Source organism: Podarcis vaucheri (assembly GCF_965113315.1).
Source record: "Podarcis vaucheri genome assembly, chromosome: 6".
NCBI classification, from domain to species: Eukaryota; Metazoa; Chordata; class Lepidosauria; order Squamata; family Lacertidae; genus Podarcis; species Podarcis vaucheri.
The window spans coordinates 35,346,394-35,369,543 of NC_138764.1; the positions used below are offsets into that span (position 1 = coordinate 35,346,394).

Sequence of the window (23,150 nt, forward strand, 5' to 3'; positions counted from 1 at the left end):
GCCTCCCGCTGCCACTGCGCCGCCACTGCACAATTTCCTCATCCTGAAGCAAAGTTCTTAACCCGTGGTACTATTTCTGGGTTAGCAGAGTCTGTAACCTGAAGCATCTGTAATCTGAAGCGTCAGTAACCCAAGGTACCACTGTAGTGATTATGCATTTTAAATAAAGATGCATTTTAAATAAAGATGCATTTTAAATAAAAAGACACATTTTACTCATGTAAAAACACACTGATTCCCGGGCCGTCCACGGGCCGGATTTAGAAGTAGATTGGGCCGGATCCGGCCCCCGGGCCTTAGTTTGCCTACCCATGATTTAACACATTGCTATGTTTTTTAAACTCCTGTCTACCAAACTGTGGCCAAAGTAACCTCACGGGTTTTGCCCCATATTAAACAAGCTGCTGGTGATAGTGAACTGGTATTTTCTTTTAATTAACCACAACTACTACAACTATTGGGGGACGCGGGTGGCGCTGTGGGTTAAACCACAGAGCCTAGGGCTTGCTGATCAGAAGGTCGGCAGTTTGAATCCCCACGATGGGGTGAGCTCCCGTTGCTCGGTCCCTGCTCCTGCCAACCTAGCAGTTCGAAAGCACGTCAAAGTGCAAGTAGATAAATAGGTACCACTCCGGCAGGAAGGTAAACGGTGTTTCCGTGCGCTGCTCTGGTTCGCCAAAAGCAGCTTAGTCATGCTGGCCACATGACCCGGAAGCTGTACACCTTCTCCCTCGGCCAGTAAAGCGAGATGAGCACCGCAACCCCAGAATCGGCCACGACTGGACCTAATGGTCAGGGGTCCCTTTACCTTTACCTTTACTACAACCATTATTGGTAATCTCAACAGAAAAATTTTGCAGGGCAACAGATCGGCACACAAGAAAATGAACAGGTGAAGGCTTGTATTTGAAGTGCCTCTGCAGAGTTTGGCATATCTAGCACAGATGTACAGTAACATACGTGGAGCGGGTGACGCTGTGGTTTAAATCACTGAGCCTCTTGGGCTTGCTGATCAGAAGGTCAGTGGTTCGAATCCACGCGACAGGGTGAGTTGCATTGCTCTGCCCCAGCTCCTGCCAACCACGCAGTTCGAAAGCATGCCAGTTTTAGTAGATAATTAGGTACCGCTGTGGCGGGAAGGTAAACGGTGTTTCCGTGCGTTCTAGTTTCCATCACAGTGTTCTGTTGCACCAGAATCGGTTTAGTCATGCTGGCCACATGACCCGGAAAGCTCTCTTTGGACAAACGCCGGCTCGCCCGGCCTGAAAGCAAGATGAGCCCCATAGTCGCCTTTGACTGGACTTAACCACCCAGGGGTCATTTACCTTTTTTTGCTTTTTTTACAGTAACTTATCAAAAGGTGCTTGGAGATCCTTTCTGAGTCAATATCTAGTTTTCATTGGGCTTCCACTACTTCAGGAAATTTGATCTTACTTTGTTTTTGCATCAGAGCTGGGAGATGCAGAGAAAAGCTTTATTTTGCATTCTCTATGTATGTAGGCAACAAATCAAGCCTTCGATACATCCTTGTCAGTCACCAAAAACAAAGGAACACGTGGGAAGACTTAAAAGTAAACTGTAAAATAAAAGCTCTGGACATTAGCTGAGCTGGTGTTAACAAGAAGCATGAAGCATTTAAAACAAATGCGGCTTTTGAAGCAATTACACCTCTATTACTACATGATGTATTTATCTTGATTAGTCTGGCATCAAGGAAGTACTGAGAGCAACTCTGATGACAGACTGTACCATACCTCACACTGCAAATATGATATCATGGAGACAGACTGTAAAAATTGCATGGTGGCTGGGAAAATTATTAAGAGTTTTTTCTTTTTCTTTTTGTCAAATATGCATTTCTTCCTCTGAGATGAAAATGCAGGAAATGTTATGTGTATTAAAATTCTTTATCCCATATGGAAAGACTTTCAAAACTGTTTTGTTTGGGGAGGCCAGCACAGTTGTAATGTGTTATATAAAATAGCTCATGCATCTTATCACTTCAAAACAGAAAATTACCACCTAAGAATATTTTTACTTGATGGATTAAGCTGAATGATCAGCAGCTAATAAAAGTATATGATGTTACAGTCGTACCTGTTTACATAACCCTCTGGATACATAATCTTCAGGTTACGGCTGCGGCAACCCCGGAAGTGTATACTTCCGGGTTTCGTCACACACACATGCGCAGAAGTGCTCAATTGTGCTGCACGTATTTACGTAATTTTCGGGGTGCAAACGGACCCCCAGAATGAATTAAGTTCATATCCGGAGGATTCACTGTATGTTCATAGTGTTTTGATACAACTGAAATCATATGCCGTTAACTAGGCGCATCTAAAACAGACAAAGGGTCGTGACAATGTTTTTCCCCACTGTCTTTTAGTCAGCCTTTTGTTTCAGTCCCAAAATCTGATTCCCTTGACTTCAGTAGCAAAGAAGTGAAACCATCTTCTATTCTATCTTCACTTGAGGCATTTCTGTAATTCAGTAATTCTCAAATGGTTGGTCAAGGCTAAGGACAGTTGGATCCATCTATTTCTAGTCACATCAGTTTTATGTGTGTCCAGGCATGCCAACTAAGAGGTCTGGGGATGGACCTCCCCCCCAAAAGTTCAATGAAACGGCCGAGCCTCCTCAAAATTCTGCGGTGGCCATGCATACAAACCCCACTCAATTGCGGGAGCAAGGCAATGTGTGCATGTCTTTGTTTTGTCCCAATTCCCCTTTAATCTGTGAGTATTTTTTATTTTTTTTTACTCCTCACCCAAAAATGTATTTAAATCTACAGTGGTACCCTGGAAGTTGAAAGGAATCCATTCCGGAAGTCCGTTTGACTTCCAAAACGTTCAGAAACCAAGGCACAGCTTCCGATTGGCTGCAGAAAGCTCCTGCAGCCAATCGGAAGCCATGGAAGCCATGTCAGATGTTCAGGTTCCAAAGAGAGTTCACAAACCGAAACACTCACTTCCAGGTTTGCAGCATTCGGGAGCCAAAACATTTGACTCGCAAGGCGTTCGGGATCCAAGGTACGACTGTGTATCTTATTACATTTTTAATCACAAGTCAAATTCTCAACATATGCATTTTTAAAGATAAAATATGCCTTCTGTAATGCATTTTGTTACTCATTTTTTTTAGCCAAGAATACTAGTGTAGGTTTGGGAGTAGTGTTGCACCCAAAGGATAACCATGTTCTGATCTGCACCTTAGTCCAGTAGGTTCAATATCAGATCCGTTCGGGTTGCAATTCACACAAATCAAATTCCTCAAGCATCCTTAAGTCAAGGCTCTCCATTGAAGGAGGGGAACCTTGGGGGTGGCTCACAGTGGGTGCTGAAAACAGGGCAACAGAAAGAACTAAAGAGAGTTCAAATATGTGCTTAACAGGTTGGGAGTAACAGGTGGGTTCCAAATGGGCAAAAAAAAAAAATCCATTGGTTGAAACTCATTAGTTAAAAGTTGCTGAACTACAGCTCAGCAAAGTTGTATTGTTAATTCTTGCAACTTAATTAAAGGATGGGAGGTATTGAATCTTCAACAAAGGCATCCTTCTTTCCCGGCTGTCAATTAAACATTGGAATGAAGTCATTGTGAATAAAAACAAACAAAATAGTCTAACCAGATATCCCTTATCCTCTCAGATATTCAATGCTCTCATAATCCTGCCTCATATAATAATAGTGTTATGTATTCAGAGATACTGACTTATTTCAGAGAAATAAAACAATCTTTTTGCAGATAATCTTAACTAGTGATGAAAGAGGAATCGGTTTTTTATGGATTTATGCACTGATTTTGGCAGTTCTGCCCCAATTGAGCCTTGCATGCATCAGATGGCCTCTTGCATCGAGTGCCCACTTATGTCTGAGTTGCTTGTGCAAAAAAAGTCCAACTAATTATATGCAATAATTAAGTGTATTATACATTAAACACATATTTAAAAGAGCCCAGTCCCATATTGTACTATATTTCTGATGTAGAAGTATATTAATTACTGCAATCTGGTCCTCATATCACTCCCAGAACTGTGAATCAGGGCAGTTCGTTTAAAAACGTGAACTTAACTAAATTTGCAATCATTCCTATTCGTTGTCCAGCTACTCCAGGGCACATTTTCCCAAAAGATACAGCTACCTTCTCGCAAGCTACTTACTTTTTGGTTACTTTGGACAGATTGGCAGGAATGGAAGAGCAACACTGAAATAAAAGTATGTCTAATAAAAGGCTTTTGTTTTATTTTTAATACAGGTTTTAAGTTTGTAGCTTAAGGTGGCGGTCCTATGCCTATACCTAGAAGTAATTCCATTAAACATAGTGTAACTTAGTTCTGCATAAACATGTATACCGTATTTTTCGCTCTATAACACGCACCCGACCATAACACGCACGTAGTTTTTAGAGGAGGAAAATCCGTAGGCATGCCACCCGTAGGCATTCCCTCCATAACACGCACAGACATTTCCCCTTACTTTCTAGGAGGAAAAAAGTGAGTGTTATGGTGCAAAAAATACGGTAGGTTTTCAGGCTAAGATGCTTATCTACATTTTTTTTAAAAGCAATATCAGAACAGAAGGAAGATGTGCTGGCTTAGTTAAAGTGCAACTGGCATTATTTAATTAAAATATATTCTGCAGCTGTTATGGAGAATTCCAGCCAGTTTCAGCTTAAAATAACTGCCCCTCTACTGAGTGTGATTCAATATCATTAAACCGTGTCACTCAAACTGTCAGGTTGTATGCACATGTGTGTTTGTACTGGAGCCTGGTTAGAAATATGGGGTTAAAGTATCCTGCATGAGAGCAATACAACTTTCCTTACTGTTGGTAAGGCCAAAACTAGACCTTATGGAGATTGCATGGCCAGTGTGGTGTAGTGGTTAAGAGCGGTAGACTCGTAATCTGGGGAACCGGGTTCGCGTCCCCGCTCCTCCACATGCAGCTGCTGGGTGACCTTGGGCTAGTCACACTACTCTGAAGTCTCTCAGCCCCACTCACCTCACAGAGTGTTTGTTGTGGGGGAGGAAGGGAAAGGAGAATGTTAGCCGCTTTGAGACTCCTTCGGGTAGTGATAAAGCGGGATATCAAATCCAAACTCTTCTTCCTGGCAAAATGAGCAGCTCAACACCTTCTGATCTTCCTCTCAAGGACTAACCAGTACAAGTAGATTCCACCATCCTGTGAATTTCCCAGCTCCTTCTTCACTTCACTAACTCATAATGACATCCTAACATGCCAGAGAGCGAAGCTGCTAGTGATACTGGATAAGAACGTACGATGAGCCCTGGTGGATCAGACTAAAGGTCTATCTATCCTGTTTTCACAGTGGCCAACCAGATGGCATACACTTTTTATTGCAACTTAACATGAGACCGAATCCATAGCATAGTAGGTCCCAGGTTCTGTCCCAGCAGCTGCACATAAAAATGGGTGGCGGCAGCCAGTGATGTGAAAAACATTACTGAGCTTGATGGGTGAGAACTTTGACCCGGGAAGCTGCCTTATTAACCAAGTCTGAACAGTGATCGACCCATCTAGTTCAGTACAGTGGTACCTCGGGTTAAGTACTTAATTCGTTCCGGAGGTCCATTCTTAACCTGAAACTGTTCTTAACCTGAAGCACCACTTTAGCTAATGGGGTCTCCTGCTGCCGCCATAGCACGATTTCTGTTCTCATCCTGAAGCAAAGTTCTTAACCCGAGGTACTATTTCTGGGTTAGCGGAGTCTGTAACCTGAAGTGTCTGTAACCTGAAGCATATGTAACCCGAGGTACTACTGTAGATGGATTGTGACAAAGAACTCCATCAAAAGAAATTATGGAGGAAATAAGCAACCTCGCCATGGCGCCACCTGTCTGTTTTCGCACCTTTCCAGCAACGTACGTGGAGTTTTATGCGCTTTGTGCTTAAAGGGACGCATAAGCAGTAGGATCGAGTTTCCTACCTGGTTGAACTCCAATGTCTCAAGCAGGTTGAATTTAGCTCTCGAGGCCCCTGCAAACCATATGTACTTGTACTGCAAATGAGAGGGAAATTGAGTAGCGGACAGAGAGGCAGCGTGAACTCTGGAAATTTCCTTGCTTTGGGGGCATTAAATTAGACCCTTGCAATGTTATTGAAGGTGCATTTTTAAGCTGAGGGTTCCCCCCACCTACCCACCCGCCCAATTGCATTGTTTTTTGCTTCTGAAATATTCATACAGCTTTGCATTATTCGCTAAGCAAGGTACAATTTTCCCCAGCGATCGCCCGTGATCTGCCAGCCTCCTGCTGTCCACTGTCATTGTGTCTCATAGTCACGCCGTGGCCTGAGGCACAGCTGGCACTCAAGGGCCCCCCTCCAATGCCTATAACTCTGAAACTACATGACATCTTAACCTTTATAAAAATTTCTCCACGGCAGCATTTAAAAACACCCAAATCTTTCCTGACCTTTACATCTTAGTGGAAGGGGATTTTTTTATTATTTTCAAATTGATGTTACAATATTTCCACCCACCGCCACCACTTCAGCTGTGGCATTTTTAAACTACTTCAAGAGGAACTTTGTTTTACCTTTTCCTATCCCGTTCCAGACCAATCATTAATCATGAGGGGAAAACACTCCAGACTTATACCTGACTTCATAATATTTCTTTTGTGTTTCTGACATTTTATATCTACCAGCTGAAGGGAAGTTCTTGTCCTTTTTCATTTAGAAGCTGCTGGGTGGCTGTTGGATACTAAGGCCTTGCTTCCTCTTTAACTTCCCACAAGCATTGCTTTATTTGTTCTTTCTCAACACAGTAGTGGTTCCATATATGTTGGCGAATTCTGAGTCAGGTGAAGTCAAAGGACGCTTCTGTGAATCTCAACAAACCAACAGCACAGGAACACATTTGTTGAAGGAGCTGCGTTCAAGCCCAGATTGCAGGGGCAAACAGGGGCGCACGCTCAGGCAGCAGGTATGGAAGGCAACAAACAGCATCCCAGACCCTCCAAGTGCCCCTATTTTCCAGGGACAGTCCCGGATTTGCAGAAGCCGTCCTGCTTTCTGATTTGATCCAGGAATCTCCCGTTTTTCCTTAGGATGTCCCTATTTTCATCTGAGAAATGTAGGAGGGTATGGAGTTATCCGACCCCTGAACCATCTGTATAGGGGAGTTTATTTAATATGTAATGTTTTATTATGTCTTTATATGTTGGAAGTGGCCCAGAGTAGCTGGGGCAACCAAGTCAGATGGGTGGGGTATTAATAGTAAATTTTTTTTTATTATTATTATTATATCGTCGTCGTCATCATCATCTTCATCAGACATCCCTATTTTCATCGGAGAAATGTTGGAGGGTATGGCATCCCAGCCTGATGGTGATGCAGACACAGAATAGGAGAGAGAAGAGAAAGGCTGTTGTGCCTATGGTGACTTTCATGCTGCCCCTCTCCATCTGTTAGTCTGAGAGAAGGGAAGAAGAAGGGGAGGAAGGGAAGAGCTGCTGTGCCTGGGGATGTGGTCTGGCTGCTGTTGAACAGCAGCATCCAGCTCTCCAACCTGACCCATTCTCCTCACATCTTGGGCCCTCACCAGAGCCCTAGACCTCCTTCTCTCACTTTCTGTCAGGATGCTGTCAGAGGCTCCCGGCTGGTTGCCCAGGAAGTATAAAGACAAGGGAAAGTTTCTTACCATCCTTTTTTATTTCAATATTAACAGAGAAAGGCTATAAAACCCAGTCTATTGGATAATGGCGTTGTCCTGAGTGAGTCTCCACACACCCCGTCTCTCCCACTTCCTCATTCGTCACGTCTACGGGTGCTGCTATGTGCCCTCTGTCTTTGAGCTCTTTGCTCTCCTACTTTTAAGGCTTGCTGGGTTCTGGGAGATGGTGGGTCTGGAAGGCTTTCTAATGACAGCATGTCAGCCAACGGCTGCTCCAGTTCTGCCTCCTCCTCTCCCGTTATTTCCCAACTTTCCCCCTCATCTGCCTCTGAGCTGTGACCTCCCTCAAACCACTGTCATAAATCTCTATTGTCTTCCTCTTCCTCCTCCCTGGAAGGGTCAGGATGAGGGGGCAGTCTCCACCATTCCTCCTCTGAACTAGTCCCTGATACTTACCTGTGCTGCTTCTTGAGCCATGCCCACCTAAGCCCAGCTTGCCACAGGGTCACCCTGCCCCGTTCTTCCTCACAGGCCCTCACAGACTCACCTCCTCAACCCCCACTATCCACCACAGTAACAGAGCTTCATTGATGTACTTTAGTGATGGAACAGGGAAGGGTGAAGAGCTACCACACTGCATGATAAAGACAAACTGAGCCTAAATTCTGAATAACAGTGCTTAGGATTAGGTTGCATGTGTTATTCCACACATACATGCAAAGAACCTAACTTTCATGACACTCAAAATCAGCTGCCTGAGGTAGCTGCCTCCCTTTCCCTAACAGTAGGGCCCCAGTCCCAATCTCAGTCTACTGTTTTGTAGGATAGTGCAGTAGTCCCTTTCTGCCATGCTTGCTATCCAAACCACCCCCTTAGCAACTGGACGTGTGTGGTGTTTGCATTGTAGCCTTCACAAAAGCACTGAGGCAAAATGAGGTGTTTCAACATGTGCTTTCTTTTTTTAAAAGTTAAGGTTGAAACAAAGATTTCTTTTATGGTAGAACCATTCTCCAGCAAATATTATACCTATTGGTCATTACTTTCAAACTATATTGTACTCATGAACTTCTATGGTGAGGGGGGGGCAGTTGGAAACAAATGCCGCATTTATTACTGTAATTCTACATTCATAAAATATATTTCATGGCGGGGGGAGGGAATTTACAGGGGGTAATGTGATTTTTTCCCCTTTATCCATTATTTATAACTGCTTAATCCAGGTGCTGTGGGTTATTTTTTTATTCTTCAGTTTCACAGCTACAAAACACTCCAGTATTTCTAATTTATTTCTGCTTACAATACAGATGTTCTCAATTGTGCTCCTAACTACATTTCAGCTGTTATGATTGCTTTTATTTGTTTGTGTCGGCATGCGTGCAGAAGTCAAATGCACAATACACAATTGTTAGGTTTTGAGAAGCCTGTAAAGAGCCTCTGATTATTTAGTTATCAATAAATTAAAGTATAATATCTGGGTCATTAGCGGATTTAGTCTTCCCATGATTTCCCTGCAGCTTATACAACTCCATGTAGGAGTCTCTCATATTGTCACATAAAAGTTTAATCTTGCAGTTATTCACAGAGACCATTTAGAAACGACATTTGGAAGAGCGTTTGGGTTGCGTCCTGTAACTAAATTTCTGAACTGCTGAAAGCAGACTAAGGAAATTCATAGCTCAAAGACATCTAGAAAATTCCGTGAGTAGAGATCAAGGGCAAGGGGGGGAAATAACCGCTCCATGTTTCAGTCCATATTCTTCAAGACCCCCTATATGTCTCTCTGGTTATTATGGTGTATGAAAAACTAACCACAACAAATGCTCTTAATATCGTTTGATTTTGGGCAACTAGGTCTTTAAAAAGCAGGGCTTTTTTCAGCCGGAACTCACCAGAATTCAGATCCAACACCTCTTATGTGGGTGCCATTGCCATTATGGTCAAAGAACAAGGAAGGTGCTCATTGTGAGTTCCGGCGTCTCTTTTCCTAGAAAAATAACACTGTATCCCAGGATCAGTGTATAGATATTTTGAACCTTGATGCTAATCTTGCCCCTTTTGAGGCTTGGCCCAAGACATTTTGCTGCCTGAGGCAGAGCAGCAAATGATACCTCCCCCTCCTGTCAAGTCATAGGAAATAGAGCTACAGCTCTCCCCCAAAGTCAGTGTCAGAAACTTCTGGCCCTCCCCATGTTGTGAGCTACAATTCCCATCAGATTCAGCAAGCATTGCCAATTCTCAGGGATGATGGGAGTTGTAGTCCAGCAATATCTGGAGGGCCAAAGGTTCCCCATGCCTGCCCTACGTCAAGATGTATTGCACACATAGCCAGTCAAGTTACTTCAGTATCTGAAGCAGAAAAAAACCATCTTTCGCCTCCCTGGGAGCAAAAAAGCAACAACAATAAATTAACAATTGGCTGCCTTTTTTGTAGAACATAAAATCTTTTGCTTCCCTGCCCCTGCCACATAAAATCATGTTGCCCCCCTACTACTGCTTTGCAGTCAAAACAGCTCCTTAGACCTTTAATAATAGCATATGGCACTCTCCATCCCACCTTAAACATCTGGTCAAATGTTGCTTTTTGAGCTTGCCAAATCAAGGAGACCTTCTTCTTGAGATATGTACATTCATTGGTTCAGAGCATCATTATAGGAGCCACCTCAAACAGTTAGGAAATGCAAGGAAACAATGAATAAATAAATTAGGTTTGAACTTTAGTTAATGCAGAAGCATCTTTGGGCTGTTATTTTTCCCAGGGGAAAATAAAATACTGTGGACAGGCGGGTGCAGGGGGTGGAATAACACAAAAGTTCAAGTAACAGAGTCTGTAATTAAGTGTGGGTGTTAGTTTATACAAACAGCATTTGTATATGCTAACTAATAAGATGTATACAGCACAGCTCTGTGATCTCAAGGCATGAAATATGAGGGCCCCACAGCATTCCCATTAAATTAAATGAGAACGCCATAAGATCTTTGCTATTTGCACCACAAAAGTGTTTCATGAATGGCACTACTGTCACGAAAATCCCTCCGTAATGGCTAGGGAACACATTAGCTTTCTCCCTGGACAATCTAACCTGAATAACCAACTCTGGCAGCAATTTTCCTAATGTATTTGTTTCCTCTTTTTTCATATTCTTAGTTCCTGCATGAAACCCGGCCGTGCCTCTTGCCTCTGCTGGCTGCCTCTTATTCTCCTCTGGGGGTGAAATAGAGACTCTTTTATTTGCACACGTTAGAAGATGGATTTAATAAATAGCAGAATCCTACATCGGAATGGGAAAGAACACTTTCATTGTGGTGAATGGAGGCTATGAAAGCTGCATAAAGATGGCCTATCTCTGCAACAGGCAGAAAGCCATTAAAATGGGGCGATATGATTCCAGGGCTGCCTCGGATTGTTCTTAATCCTATCACAGTGCGGGTCTCCATTGCACATACTTGTATTTGCAAGGTTGCTGTTACCTTTGTGGTGGTGCCCATGCTAAAGGGAAAGTTTTCTCCACACTACAAATAACCGAAAGACGTACAAAGTTATGAGATACTTGTCAGAACCACTTGGTGCCTAGGATTCCTGTCTTAGCCATCACAGGGTTTGTGAGTTCTTCACAAATCTTCTTCCTCATCTTACCTTCATGTTATTTGGGTAGAATTTCATCCATGTCTTCCACCCCTATCTCATTTCTGCCAGGTGGAAAGAAAAAGCAATAGAAAAGTTCAATGGCTTCGTGGGTCATAGTCTTCAACAGTTAACAGCTCCAGGAGGTCTTCATATCTCAGAGACCTTGGGTGCACAGCATGTTCTGTGGTCTGCAGGGACATTGTAATTGCTGTTAATGCCCCTACCATGTACTGGAAAAGATCATCAGTAATCATTAGTACCACAATAATAGAATGCCAAGGCCTGAAATTGGACAGATTGTTCTCCAGATAAGTTCAGGACAACAAATGAAGTTGAAAAGAGATTCAAAGCAACAGTTTAATGATCTATTGCAGAATAAAGGTCCAACCAGTGAGGATTTTAATTATCAAGAAATATACTTTTGCCCTTCTAGTACAGAGGAAAACTACTGCTTAGTGGTTGCCATTTATCCAAAGGCCATGGACAACTTCCCCCATAGGTAGGCCAACATGTCCATAACTAACTTTTCGAGAACACAAGACCATAGCACTGTGTGTGACATTCAAAATAGCCTTCAACACTGCAGCAATATGGAAGACGTCAATGGGAAAAGTCCAGTCTTCTTCATGTGACTACAATGGCAAGAATAAAACTCTAGAATGCAATAGAAAAAATAGCCAGTCCCGTTTTGTGAGCTCCTTCAATGGCTCTCAACAGGATTGACAGCCGCCATGGGCAAAGATTTCATTTGGCCACCACAAAAGTGCCTTATTTCTCTCCATTGCCACTATCATTTTGTTTTATCTTCCTAAACATATTAGGAGGAATTGCCTCTAAATGTTTCTTTAAAAATGCTGTCCTAACAAATGGAAGCTGTGTTTATCTCCAGATGAGGATGTGAGGATCTTACTTGTCTTGACATCTGATTATTATGGTACATGAAATACTAACCTTGCAGTACCAAAGAGGCTTGAACTCTGGCAGCACCTATAAGTGACACACATGAAGTGACATGGGCCACTGACGTAGCAAGCCCCTCTTGCTTCCAAGTGACACAAGGAATCAACAGAGCTCAAGGTGATATTGGTGTGAAGTTGATTGTGGTGACAAGACGTGGGGGACAATGTGCTGACAATGAATGAATGAATGCCAAACGAGTCCCACTCATCAACTGGTTAATGAGCAGAAATGTCGGCTATCTTTTCTTCTCTCTTCTTCTTCTTTGGTGATTTTGATATCCTGATTATTTGCTTTAAAAGTGATAATTCAGTACAATCTCACGCACCTGAATCATAGAGATGCAGAGATGGAAGGGACCCCGAGGGACATCTAGTCCAACCCCCTGCAATGCAGGAATCTCAATTGAAGCATCCATGACAGAGGGCCATCCAACCTCTGCTTTAAAGCTTCCTTTGAAAGAGAGCCCACTACCTGCCAAGGGAGTCCATTCCAGCTCTACTGTCTGAGCATTCTTCCTGATGTTTAGTCGGAATCTCCCTTCTTGTAACATGAAGCCATTGTTCCAGGTCCTACCCTCTGGAGCTTGCTCCCCTTTTCAAGTGACAGCCCTTTAGATATTTGAAGATGGCGGTCGGATCTCCTCTCAGTCTCCTCTTTTCCAGGTTAAACATACCCAACTCCCTCAACCGTTCCTCATAAGGCTTGGTTTCCAGACCCTTGATCATCTTGTTGCCCTCCACTGCACACATTCCAGCTTGTCAACATCCTTCTTAAATGGTGTGATCTGACCAAGGCAGAATAGAGCGGTACTATTACAGTGGTACGTCTGATTATGAACTTAATTCGTTCTGGAGGTCCGTTCTTAACCTGAAACCGTTCTTAACCTGAGGTACCACTTTAGCTAATGGGGCCTCCCACTGCCGCCGCACCACTGGCATGCGATTTCTGTTCTCATCCTGAGGTAAAGTTTTAACCCCAGGTATTACTTCCAGGTTAGTGGAGCCTGTAACCCGAAGTGTTTGTAACTCAAGGTGTTTGTAACTTGAGGTACCACTGTACTTCCCTTGATCTGGACACTTTATTTTTTTTATTGTTGCATCACACCATTGACTCATATTAATTTTGTGGTTTACTAAATACCCTACACCCTTTTCACATGTACTACTGGCAATCCAGGCATCTCCTATCTTATATTTGTGCAGCTGGCTATTCCTGCGTATGTGTAGAACCTTACATTTGTCCCTATTGAAAGACAGCTACACATTGTTTAGATACCTAGGCCTGTTTCACCCATAAATGTGTTTCCCGCTTGATGTGAATGTGTGAAGGATTCCACTGGAAAACACTACATTTTAGTCAATGGTTATGTGTTATGATTGGAATCTGGCTGGGGTACTTCTGGCTCCAGAAAGGATTTTGATCCAGCAGAAGCATGGAAAAGGAGAGGGACCGGTTTTTTTCTGTCCCCCTATAGACCCTAGAACCCCATAAGAATTTGTTCCACAAAGTGGAGGGGCCCTCCAGTGCAGTGTGGATAGCGAATGGGTGAGAGGAAATTACAATTGACAAAGTTGTCCACTGGATCAAATTAACTTTCAGGAGTGCAAAGGCTGGGAAAACCCAGCCAGAAAGGCAAGGTACAAATAATAATAAAAATTTATTTATTTATTTATTTATTTATTTATTTGCAGCAGTTGGTTTGTAGTTGGTTTGTCATGGCCATTTGACAAACAAAAGCTGTTGTTTTAGTGTTGCTGTCATCACAACAAGGAATATGCATGTGTGAGCCAGCCAATGAATTTTGGGGTAAAAAGAGCACTAGTTAAATTGAATCGTACTGGCTTATATCTGCATAGGACGGTGTACCGTGACGTCAAGGTCAGATTATAGAGGCTCCACTCTAGTTACCAATCCCTGCACTTTACGATATGCTTCGGTCAGTTTGTGATAACATATTCTTTTGTTCTGCTGTCCACTGCCAACGCCACTCTCTGAATTGCAGAAGTCTTGCAATAATCATTTGAACCTGGTGATCAAGATTAAAATCTTCAGCGTGACTGTTTACTCCAGATAAGCTGGCTGCCTGCAATTGAGCAACCACACTGACATTTGCACAGATGGGCCTCTGGTGCCTGGGATATGATGAAGGAGCCTAACTGAGAAAGCTGTGCCACTGAGGAGGGGGGAGGATGTTTTGGAGGGGGCAGAATGGTTGACTTATCCTCAGGGAAGCCAATTCCCATAAGGCACGGTTCTCTTTATCCTCTGTGCTAGATACAGTAGCAAACCAGTTAACCGGTAAAGGGCTGTGTTTTGCATTGGATTTTTTATGCTTGATCCAAAGCCTGCTGGATTGTTTGACTGGGCTGGGGAGGAATCTTCTTGTGAAGATAGACCTTTCATGACTCCATAAGAGACAATATGAACAGCCCACTAGATGTGTGCATGTGTTGGTGTGCCTAAAGCCATAAGGATACCATGTTTGAGAAACCTTAATCGCTCTAGCCCTCTGAAAATGGGGGGAGCTTGGGGTTTGAACGTGAAATGTATCATTGTGTCATGGATGTACACACCCATTTTTGTTCGAGATATTGGCACTGAATGACACTGAATGACACTGAATGACACTGAATGACACTGAATGTGAGATATCACACTGCATGACATATTGCATTAACATCTGTAGTGATGAAATGCTTCAAAAGACTGGTCCTTCAACACCTTAGAACCTGCTTTCCACCGGGCTTTGATAATCATCAGTTTGCCTATAGAAGAAATAGGTCCACAGATGATGCAATAGCTACCGCCTTTCATCTTGCAGCAAGTCATCTAGAGAAACCAGAGAACTATGTCAGGATGTTGTGTATTGATTATAGCTCAGCTTTTAATACCATCCTTCCAGACATCCTCATTAAAAAGCTGACTGACATGAACCTTTCTCCTACCATCTTTGACTGGATTAAAGACTTTCTGATAGATCGGACACAAACAGTGAGGATTGGACATGTAACATCTAATTCCTTAAAAATCAGCACTGGCACACCACAGGGATGTGTGCTAAGTCCCTACCTGTATTCATTGTATACATACGATTGTGTATCATCTGACCGGTCTACTGCAATTATTAAGTTTGGGTTTAATAACAGGTGGAGACGAATCAGCGTATAGAGGGGAGGTCCAAAAAATATCTACATGGTGCCTAGGGAACACCTTGCACCTTAATATCAGCAAGACAAAGGAGATGGTGTTGGACTTTTGGAGGAAGAGAGGAGAACCAGCCCCACTGTACATTGGGGAGGGCTGTGTTGAGAGAGTCTCTTCCTTTAAATTCCTAGGAGTTTATCTCAGTGAAGACCTTACTTGGAAGATAAATAATTCCCAGGTGGTTAAGAAAGTCCAACAGAGACTCCATCTATTCAGAGTATTGCGGAAGAACGATGTCATTCAACATCTGATGATCTCCTTCTACCGGTCAACAATAGAAAGTGTCCTTTCATACTGCATCACGGTGTAATATGCTGGATTGACATCATCTGATAGGAAGTGCCTACAGAGGGTGTTGAATACAGCACAAGATATTATGGGCTGTCCCATGAATGCACTGGATGAAATAGCGGAAGATCATTGCCTCAGGAGAGTGAGGAAAATTCTTAGGGATGATTCACACCCTGGCTGGCACTTTCTCGATCTCCTGCCCTCAGGCAGAAGATATAGAAGCATGATTAGTTGCACCAACAGGGTAAAGAACAGCTTCTATCCGTGGGCTGTTAGGCTGCTGAATGAAAAGATAACAACAGGGCAACTGACTTTTGGGTTTGGTGGGTGCGCATTAGTAAACGAGGGGAATTAAGACTAAGAGAGCTGAGTGGGGGTGCTCGTGTAATCTCACTGTATACAAGTTGTACAAGTGACAATAAAGTATTTCAATTTCAATTTACTCTGAGGCCAGCACTCTATGAGGCAAGGTGAAACAATTTACCACAGGTGGCAAAACCAACCCCCATCCCTCTCACTGCCAGTTATGAGAGTGAGCCTGCGGTCCCCCAATTCACATTTCAACCCAGCTTAACCCAATGCTAAGTAGGGCAGTGGCGGACCTACATTTTGGGGTGCCCTGAAGCTTCAAGGCCCCCCCCCTGAAACTTGAACAGTCATGGGGGGCCCTTCACAACCAGCAATGAGATCTGGGTAACCTGTTATCTTCTTCAGTGTGGTTATTCCATGACAGATCACCATATCTTTACAACACCTGTGCTAATGATTCTCAAACTGTGGGACTATTGAAATACATACAATAAAAAAATTAATCAATTTGAGTCATGCAACCCACATTGCATCTACTATGCCCCTTTTTAGAAAGCAATGTGGACTAAAGTTTCTTCTGGGGCCCCTCTGGGATTAGGGGCCCTGAAACTTAAGCTTTGATAGTTTCATCTGTCTCTGAACCAGGGTGGTGCATCCGAAGGCATTCGGACACTTGAACGATGCTCTCTAAATGCTGTGTAAATGATTAATACAGGGAGATGGTGAGCAGCAATGAGAAAGGTCAGTCATCTGAAATAAAGCTGCTTCGTCCTGCGTGAAGCAAACAATGGATTTTCCCTCATTAAGTCTGAAGGAACCTAGAAAGTAAATATTCTAAAGGCTCAGTGTTTGCCTCTGATGTGATGCTACTAGGATAGGCCCTCACAGCTTTTTATAAGCTTTGGCTGCACTCTATATAGAGAAGAGGGGCCTTGCCACAGTGATGTGTGTCCTGGTCAGATCTAGATGAGACAATTCCAAGGCTGTCTTTAAATTCATAGATGCTCCTTCTCCTGAACGCAGCTACCAGAGTCTTACTGGGGGGTGAAATGGTCAATATTTTTAACACCTCTACTCTATCAGCATGTTTCCAGGCCCATTTTAAAGTGCTAGTCATGACCTTTAAACCCCTAAACAGTTCCATCTCAAGCAATTGATTGGATTGTCTTCACCCATGCCATTCTGCCTGTACTTTAAGAAGTTCGTCTGGTGTGTGCATCCCCCAGGTCAGTAAGGTGGTGGCTCTACAGCTATGGAATTGCATTCCATTGGGGCTGCATCAAATAATAATGATGATGATGATAATCAGTGCTATTTTTTTCTAGAGAAAGAGGTGACAGGACTCACCATGAACACCTCTCACTTGGAATGGCAATGGTGGCCACCTGAGAATTGCTGGAACTGAGTTCCAGCAAGTTCCAGCTTAAAAAAAGCCCTGATGATGATGGTGATGATTTATTACTTATACCCCGCCCATCTGACTGGGTTGCCCCAGCCCCAGAATGGCTATGTTACAGGCCTGCCTTTTTCAATTGGCCTCCCAGGTCTTTATTAGCTGCTGCTGCTGCTGGAGGTCTGGTTGACTTATGTTCTTCCTGGCTCTGTAAATAAAGATAAAGTGTTGCTGAGTTGTTGCTTTTCAGTCTTAAGATTTTGTATCATTGTTATTTTAATCTTTAGTATTTTTAGGATGTTGCCTTACTGTTCATTTTATCTTTTGATGTTCTGATCGTAAGCCACATTGGACAGGCATTTGCTCCCAAAGCAGCCCCCACTCCATGTATTCCAATGTTAGTCACACTGAGAGTAGACTCATCAAAATCATCAAGCTTAAGTAACTTAGGTTTATTGATTTCATTGGGTTTACTCTGAATATGACTTAGTTGGATATCACCCATTATCATCAGTGGTGTTTTAATAATATTATTGACTTCAAGCCTTGCTTCAATGGATACAAACTTACTTCTTTTATTTTGTGTCCTTTTCTTATCATGAAAGCTTCCATTCACATGATGCTGATTTGTATGCCAAGTATCAGTTTTTTCTCTTTGCATGGTATAATCAGGAATACCCACAGTCCAAGGCACGTTCCTAAATGGAATCGACTCATTGTTTTGCATACTTCTGGAATGCCTGTCTAGGCGTGCCAGGGAAGTCCTGTGAACAACACACTGTGTCGCAGAGCATGTGGAGACTCCATCCTGCAAGCCTGTCTGGTTGCAGAATGCCACACCTGAAAAGCTTTGCCACACATTAGAAGCATGACCACAACAGGAGATGTTTTAATCTAACCCTCTCATATGCAGAAACATGGCCAAGGCTTGCCTCAAACCAGGACTCCCAAACTGGGGAGGCAGAGAGAAGCACAGGCATTGTAAACAGTTGACACAGAATGGGCTCCAACATTTTAATTTGGTTCTCATAGTTGGCTTAAGAGCCCTGATTTAATTAGGGGAGAAATAATCTCAGCGCTAGAAACTTTATTATTTATTTATTTTCTAAAGTGTGTTGTGCTATAAAACTCTTAAGTGTGATTTTTGAGGGTGGAATTGGAAGTGGGCCTCATTCTCTTTTCCACCCCAGTTCTAATTGCTAATAAATTTAACTTTCAGCTGAAAGAAGAATAATGTTATTTTATTTGCACACACACCACATCCATCACGCTAGGCCATGATTAACAAAGAAGATGCAAATATACTAGCTTTGCAGATTTCCGAATCTCCATAATTGCAGCCTATTCGTTTTGGGAGAGCCGCTTACAGGAGTCAAGTCAGGAAAGTGAAAGCATGCAGAGGCGTATTGGACTGCCAATCACTATCCGGTAGTGAATTAAATATCTTAAGACTGTCTTGTAAAATATATTAAAGCCGGAGATATTTCACATTCCGCACTCATGCTCAGAGTAAATGATTAGCAATTCCACTGGAAACAAGAGCCTGGTAACTGAATATGGCCTGGATCGTTGGTTAACTCCAGTGGTGGCTGGCAGCCATTGGGACTTACAGTGGTACCTCGGGTTAAGTACTTAATTTGTTCCGGAGGTCTGTTCTTAACCTGAAACTGTTCTTAACCTGAAGCACCACTTTAGCTAATGGGGCCTCCTGCTGCCGCCGTGCTGCCGGAGCCCAATTTCTGTTCTTATCCTGAAGCAAAGTTCTTAACCTGAAGCACTATTTCTGGGTTAGCAGAGTGTGTAACCTGAAGCGTATGTGACCCGAGGTACCACTGTACTAGGGAAGGAGGCAAGGCCCAACAGCAGGCGAAGCCAGAGCCAGTGACAGGCAGACTAACCCTCCAATACTTCTCTGGTGAAAAGAGGGACACCTTTCCATACCATCCAACAGTTCTCCAATGAAAATAGGGATGCCCAGTGCTATTTTTCTAGAAGTCCGCTCACCCTTTCGGTGTGGCGGCATTGCAGAACGGCAGAGGCCCTTCTAAGGCCCTGATGTTGGGATCTCAGGTTCAACCTCCTCTCCAGATAGATAGCATGGGCCTAAGCCTGTGCTGCCTATCAGGAGCCAGATCCTAGCCTGCACCCAGGATTGGCAAATGGGGAAGCAGGGCTCTAGAACTCATGGACTCATGACGAACCCCTCCCTCATTCTCTTCGACTGGCAATAGTGCCCACTTGAGAGCTGCCAGAACTGAGGTCCAGTTAGTTCTGGCTGGAAAAAAAGCCCTGGGGACCTCCTATTCCATACCCTCCAACCTTTCTCCGATGAAAATAGGGGTGTCCTAAGGAAAAACAGGACGTTCAAATCAGAAACTGGGACGGCTTCTGTAAATCCAGGACTATCCTTGGAAAATAGGGACACCTGGAGGGTCTGGGCAGAACCAACTAGTTTTATCCCCATCCACTTCCCTGCTGAGATCTACAAGGGCAACACTGAGGGCTTGTCCACACTTTCCATGTCTGTGCTTTAAAACTCTGTGCAGCAGAACCGATCACACTACCCTAAACCGCCTCTGAGAAGCCCTGAGATGAAGGAGAAGGAAGTTAACCCTCTGGACTGATTGTAAATAGCATTTCCACCCTATGGGCTGATTGTAAATAGCAAGACGGGCAGGCAGGTGTCCTGAGGGCAGGATGGGGTCAATGCAGGGGGTGAACGTTGTTAAGAGACTCCAATTCCCCCTCAGAGAACTACAGCTTCCAGAATGGTTTATCAATCAAGCCCTCTTCCCAGGGAACTCTGGGAAGTGTAGTTCAGTGAGGGCAGCAGTGGTTACAGCCATACTACCCTGAACACGCCCAATCTCATCTGATTTTGGAAGCTAAGCAGGGTCAGACCTAGTTAGTTAGGGAGACCACCTGGGAATACCGGGTGCCGTAGACTAAGGCACCCGCCCTGTGGAACACCCTCCCATCTGATGTCAAGGAAATAAACAACTATCTGACCTTTGAAGACATCTGAAGGCAACACTGTTTAGAGAAGTTTTTAATGTTTGATGTTTTATTGTGCCTTTAATTCTGTTGGGAACAGCCCAGAGTGGCTGGGGAAACCCAGCCAGATGGGCGGGGTATAAATCAATCTGTTGTTGTTGTTGTTGTTGTTGTTGTATAATTGTGCTTTAAAGGGATAGTTTGGATGTAGCCAAAGAATTTTCATTCACCTCAATATGGTGGAAGCTGTTCCACCCTGGGGTTTTGTGGTAGTGGTGGCACTTTTCCTTAGACCATTAGGTCTAAAATGAAATGCACTACTGTACATGTTTGCACTGAAAGACAACAATAATGAGTGACTTTCCATTTCTGTAGGTCAACAGATAAATGTTAATTTCTTCTGGTATTCAATTCAATGGAAGAATTTTTAATTCACGGCGACCTGATCCTAATAATTTCTCTCAGAGGAGAGTCTGACAATGAGACATTTGGGTGTGTCTCTGCTTCACTGGCTCCTTCCCAACCAAACGCCTCACAGGCTCAAGTCACTTATTCTCACTGATTTCGTTGGGCTTAAATGTATTGACTCTCTATTGGACGGGGGCCGATAAAAGATTGTGAAGCACATTGGATACTCCAAGTCCTACAAATTAATAATACCATAAAACTGTCACGTTATGCCGGGAAGTGTTTCCTGTGGGCTGGATGTTTTCCCACTTTTCTTTTTACCTCAAAAATATGTCAGCATTTGTTACTGCCGTTTTTGCTCTCCTCCTTCCATAATGAATGATTGCTGTCACATATTGGATTAGGAAGCAGATTATTCCTATGATTTTTTTTTTCTTTCTAATATGGAAAAACAGCTTTTGTGCTCTACAATAAAGCTAAAAGCATGATTAAAGCAGCAGCGTATGTCTCCTTCTCATACCCCATTAGGCCCCAAATTAAATGCATATATGTTTGCGCTGGAAGACAATGTTAATGATTTATCTATATTTTATGTAGGTCAATAGATAAACATTAGCTTATTAATTTGCTATGTTGCCGATCTGCTTGGATTTAATTCGCTGAAGAATGCTTTGGAGCGCGGGGGCACCCTTATCTTAAAACTTTCCATACCTCCAAAATAAATGCTTTGAATGAGGCATTTTGGCTGTGGCACCAGTACAGCTCCACAAATCATTGTGTTATGCAGTGCTGGGGTCAGCGTTTCCTCTTGGGTTTTTTGGGTGGGGAAGCTGGATTTTGACTAGATGCTCTCAACTAGGATCCCTTTCCTGAGTGGTCTACCTCCTTTCCCTTGTTGTCACCACAACCTACTCAATTGCTTCTTTCTCTGAGCCCTGTTGGAACTATCTTCCAGAGAGCGAGACACAGAATATACAGAGACCCAAATGGCCTCAACCAGAACGTAGGCATTTGGTGCTGCATACCGTCCAACTTTTTCAGATCAAAAACCAGGACGTGGCTCTTTCGGGGATGAGATTGCTGTGTGAGAGTGCAGCACCCCAAATGTCCTCCATGATCTCACACCAAAAAAAGGGGATGTCCTTTTTTTCTGGAACACTTGGTGGGAAGGGTGTTGCCAATGCCATGCCGCAGAACAGCCTTCCAGCAGAGATTGGTAGGGATACTCACTCTTGACTATCAGGTGTCTCTGGAAGACCTTTTCAATGCTGACATGCCTAAGCAGTTGTTTAAATTTTTACTGTATGGCCAGCCATGTCAATTATGGTTCCATGCTGCATTCTGGATTAGTTGTAGTTTCCGGGTCACCTTCAAAGGTAGCCCCACGTAGAGTGCATTGCAGTAGTCCAAGCGGGAGATAACTAGAGCATGCACCACTCTGGTGAGACAGTTCGCGAATTGTATCGGAATTAGCAAATGCCTCAAATATTCCTATACATAACGTAAGTTATTTGGAGTTCCGCATTCTGTCAGAAAGCTACCATTTCGCTGATAGAGTTTTGCTGTTATCAAACATTTGCCTAATGCTTTTAGTCTAAAAGTCATTAGTTTCTTGGGGGAGAGGAGAGAGAGAGAGAGATTCACACACACACACACACACACACACACACACACACACACACATTGTCCATTCAAAGAAGTGCTTTTATTGCCTAGATGCTGTGAACTGTTCCAGAAATTGTTTGGTCTGTGTGGTCCCCTCTCCCTCACCTATGCAAGGTATTTTGCAAGAATGGAGATTTAATTCTGTTGGGACCAAGATAATATCCAAGGTGTGGAAACAGAAAATGAGTTGTTAGTCCTAGTCAGTTGTTTATGCAAAGAGTCTTGTTAGGAAATCCTGACATGCAGCAAAGCCTCCAATAAACTTTGCTAAACATTTATGAATGGCCGGATTCTCACACCAAATGACAGGGCAGAGGTCTCTTGGCCTCTGTAGCATTTTGACCTGTTATGCAAGATCCAGGTCACATGATCCCAGCATTTTCTTTCTTAGGGGTGCTCTTTCGTGGGCCTGCGTGTGATGACCTGTGCTCACCCCATCAGCTCATAAGCAAAATCTTTACTTTGTGTGATACATTGCAATTGCATTATAATGGCAGAGGCTGGAGAAAGAACCAAAATCCCTTAGCCAAAGACAAGATCTGTCAGTGGATGATTCCATGAAATCCAAATCAGTGTTTGCTTCTGGCAGACAATGGGTGTTCTAGAGATTGATCTCTATAGACAACATAGTTCCAAATCGCTCAAGCAAGACAGCCAAGCCATATG

At 43.4% G+C, this 23,150-nt stretch overlaps 1 protein-coding gene across 7 annotated transcripts in view; it reads left to right on the forward strand.

Annotated features, from left to right (window-relative positions):
* Positions 1-23,150, forward strand: part of LOC309535175 (uncharacterized protein) — a 258,807-nt gene that overhangs the window by 200,785 nt on the left and 34,872 nt on the right. For 2 of the 7 annotated variants that reach the window (XR_014221063.1, XM_082228028.1), the window contains one exon: positions 10,781-11,355. The exons of 4 other annotated variants lie outside the window; for them this stretch is intronic. Coding sequence is in view for 2 of the 3 variants with exons in the window: in XM_082228028.1 (XP_082084154.1) it covers positions 10,781-10,847 (67 nt within the window). In the remaining variant the exon portion in view is untranslated. Of the gene's footprint in view, positions 1-860; positions 899-10,780; positions 11,356-23,150 lie in introns of those variants that run through there. One more of the 7 variants, XM_082228030.1, reaches the window with a different exon arrangement.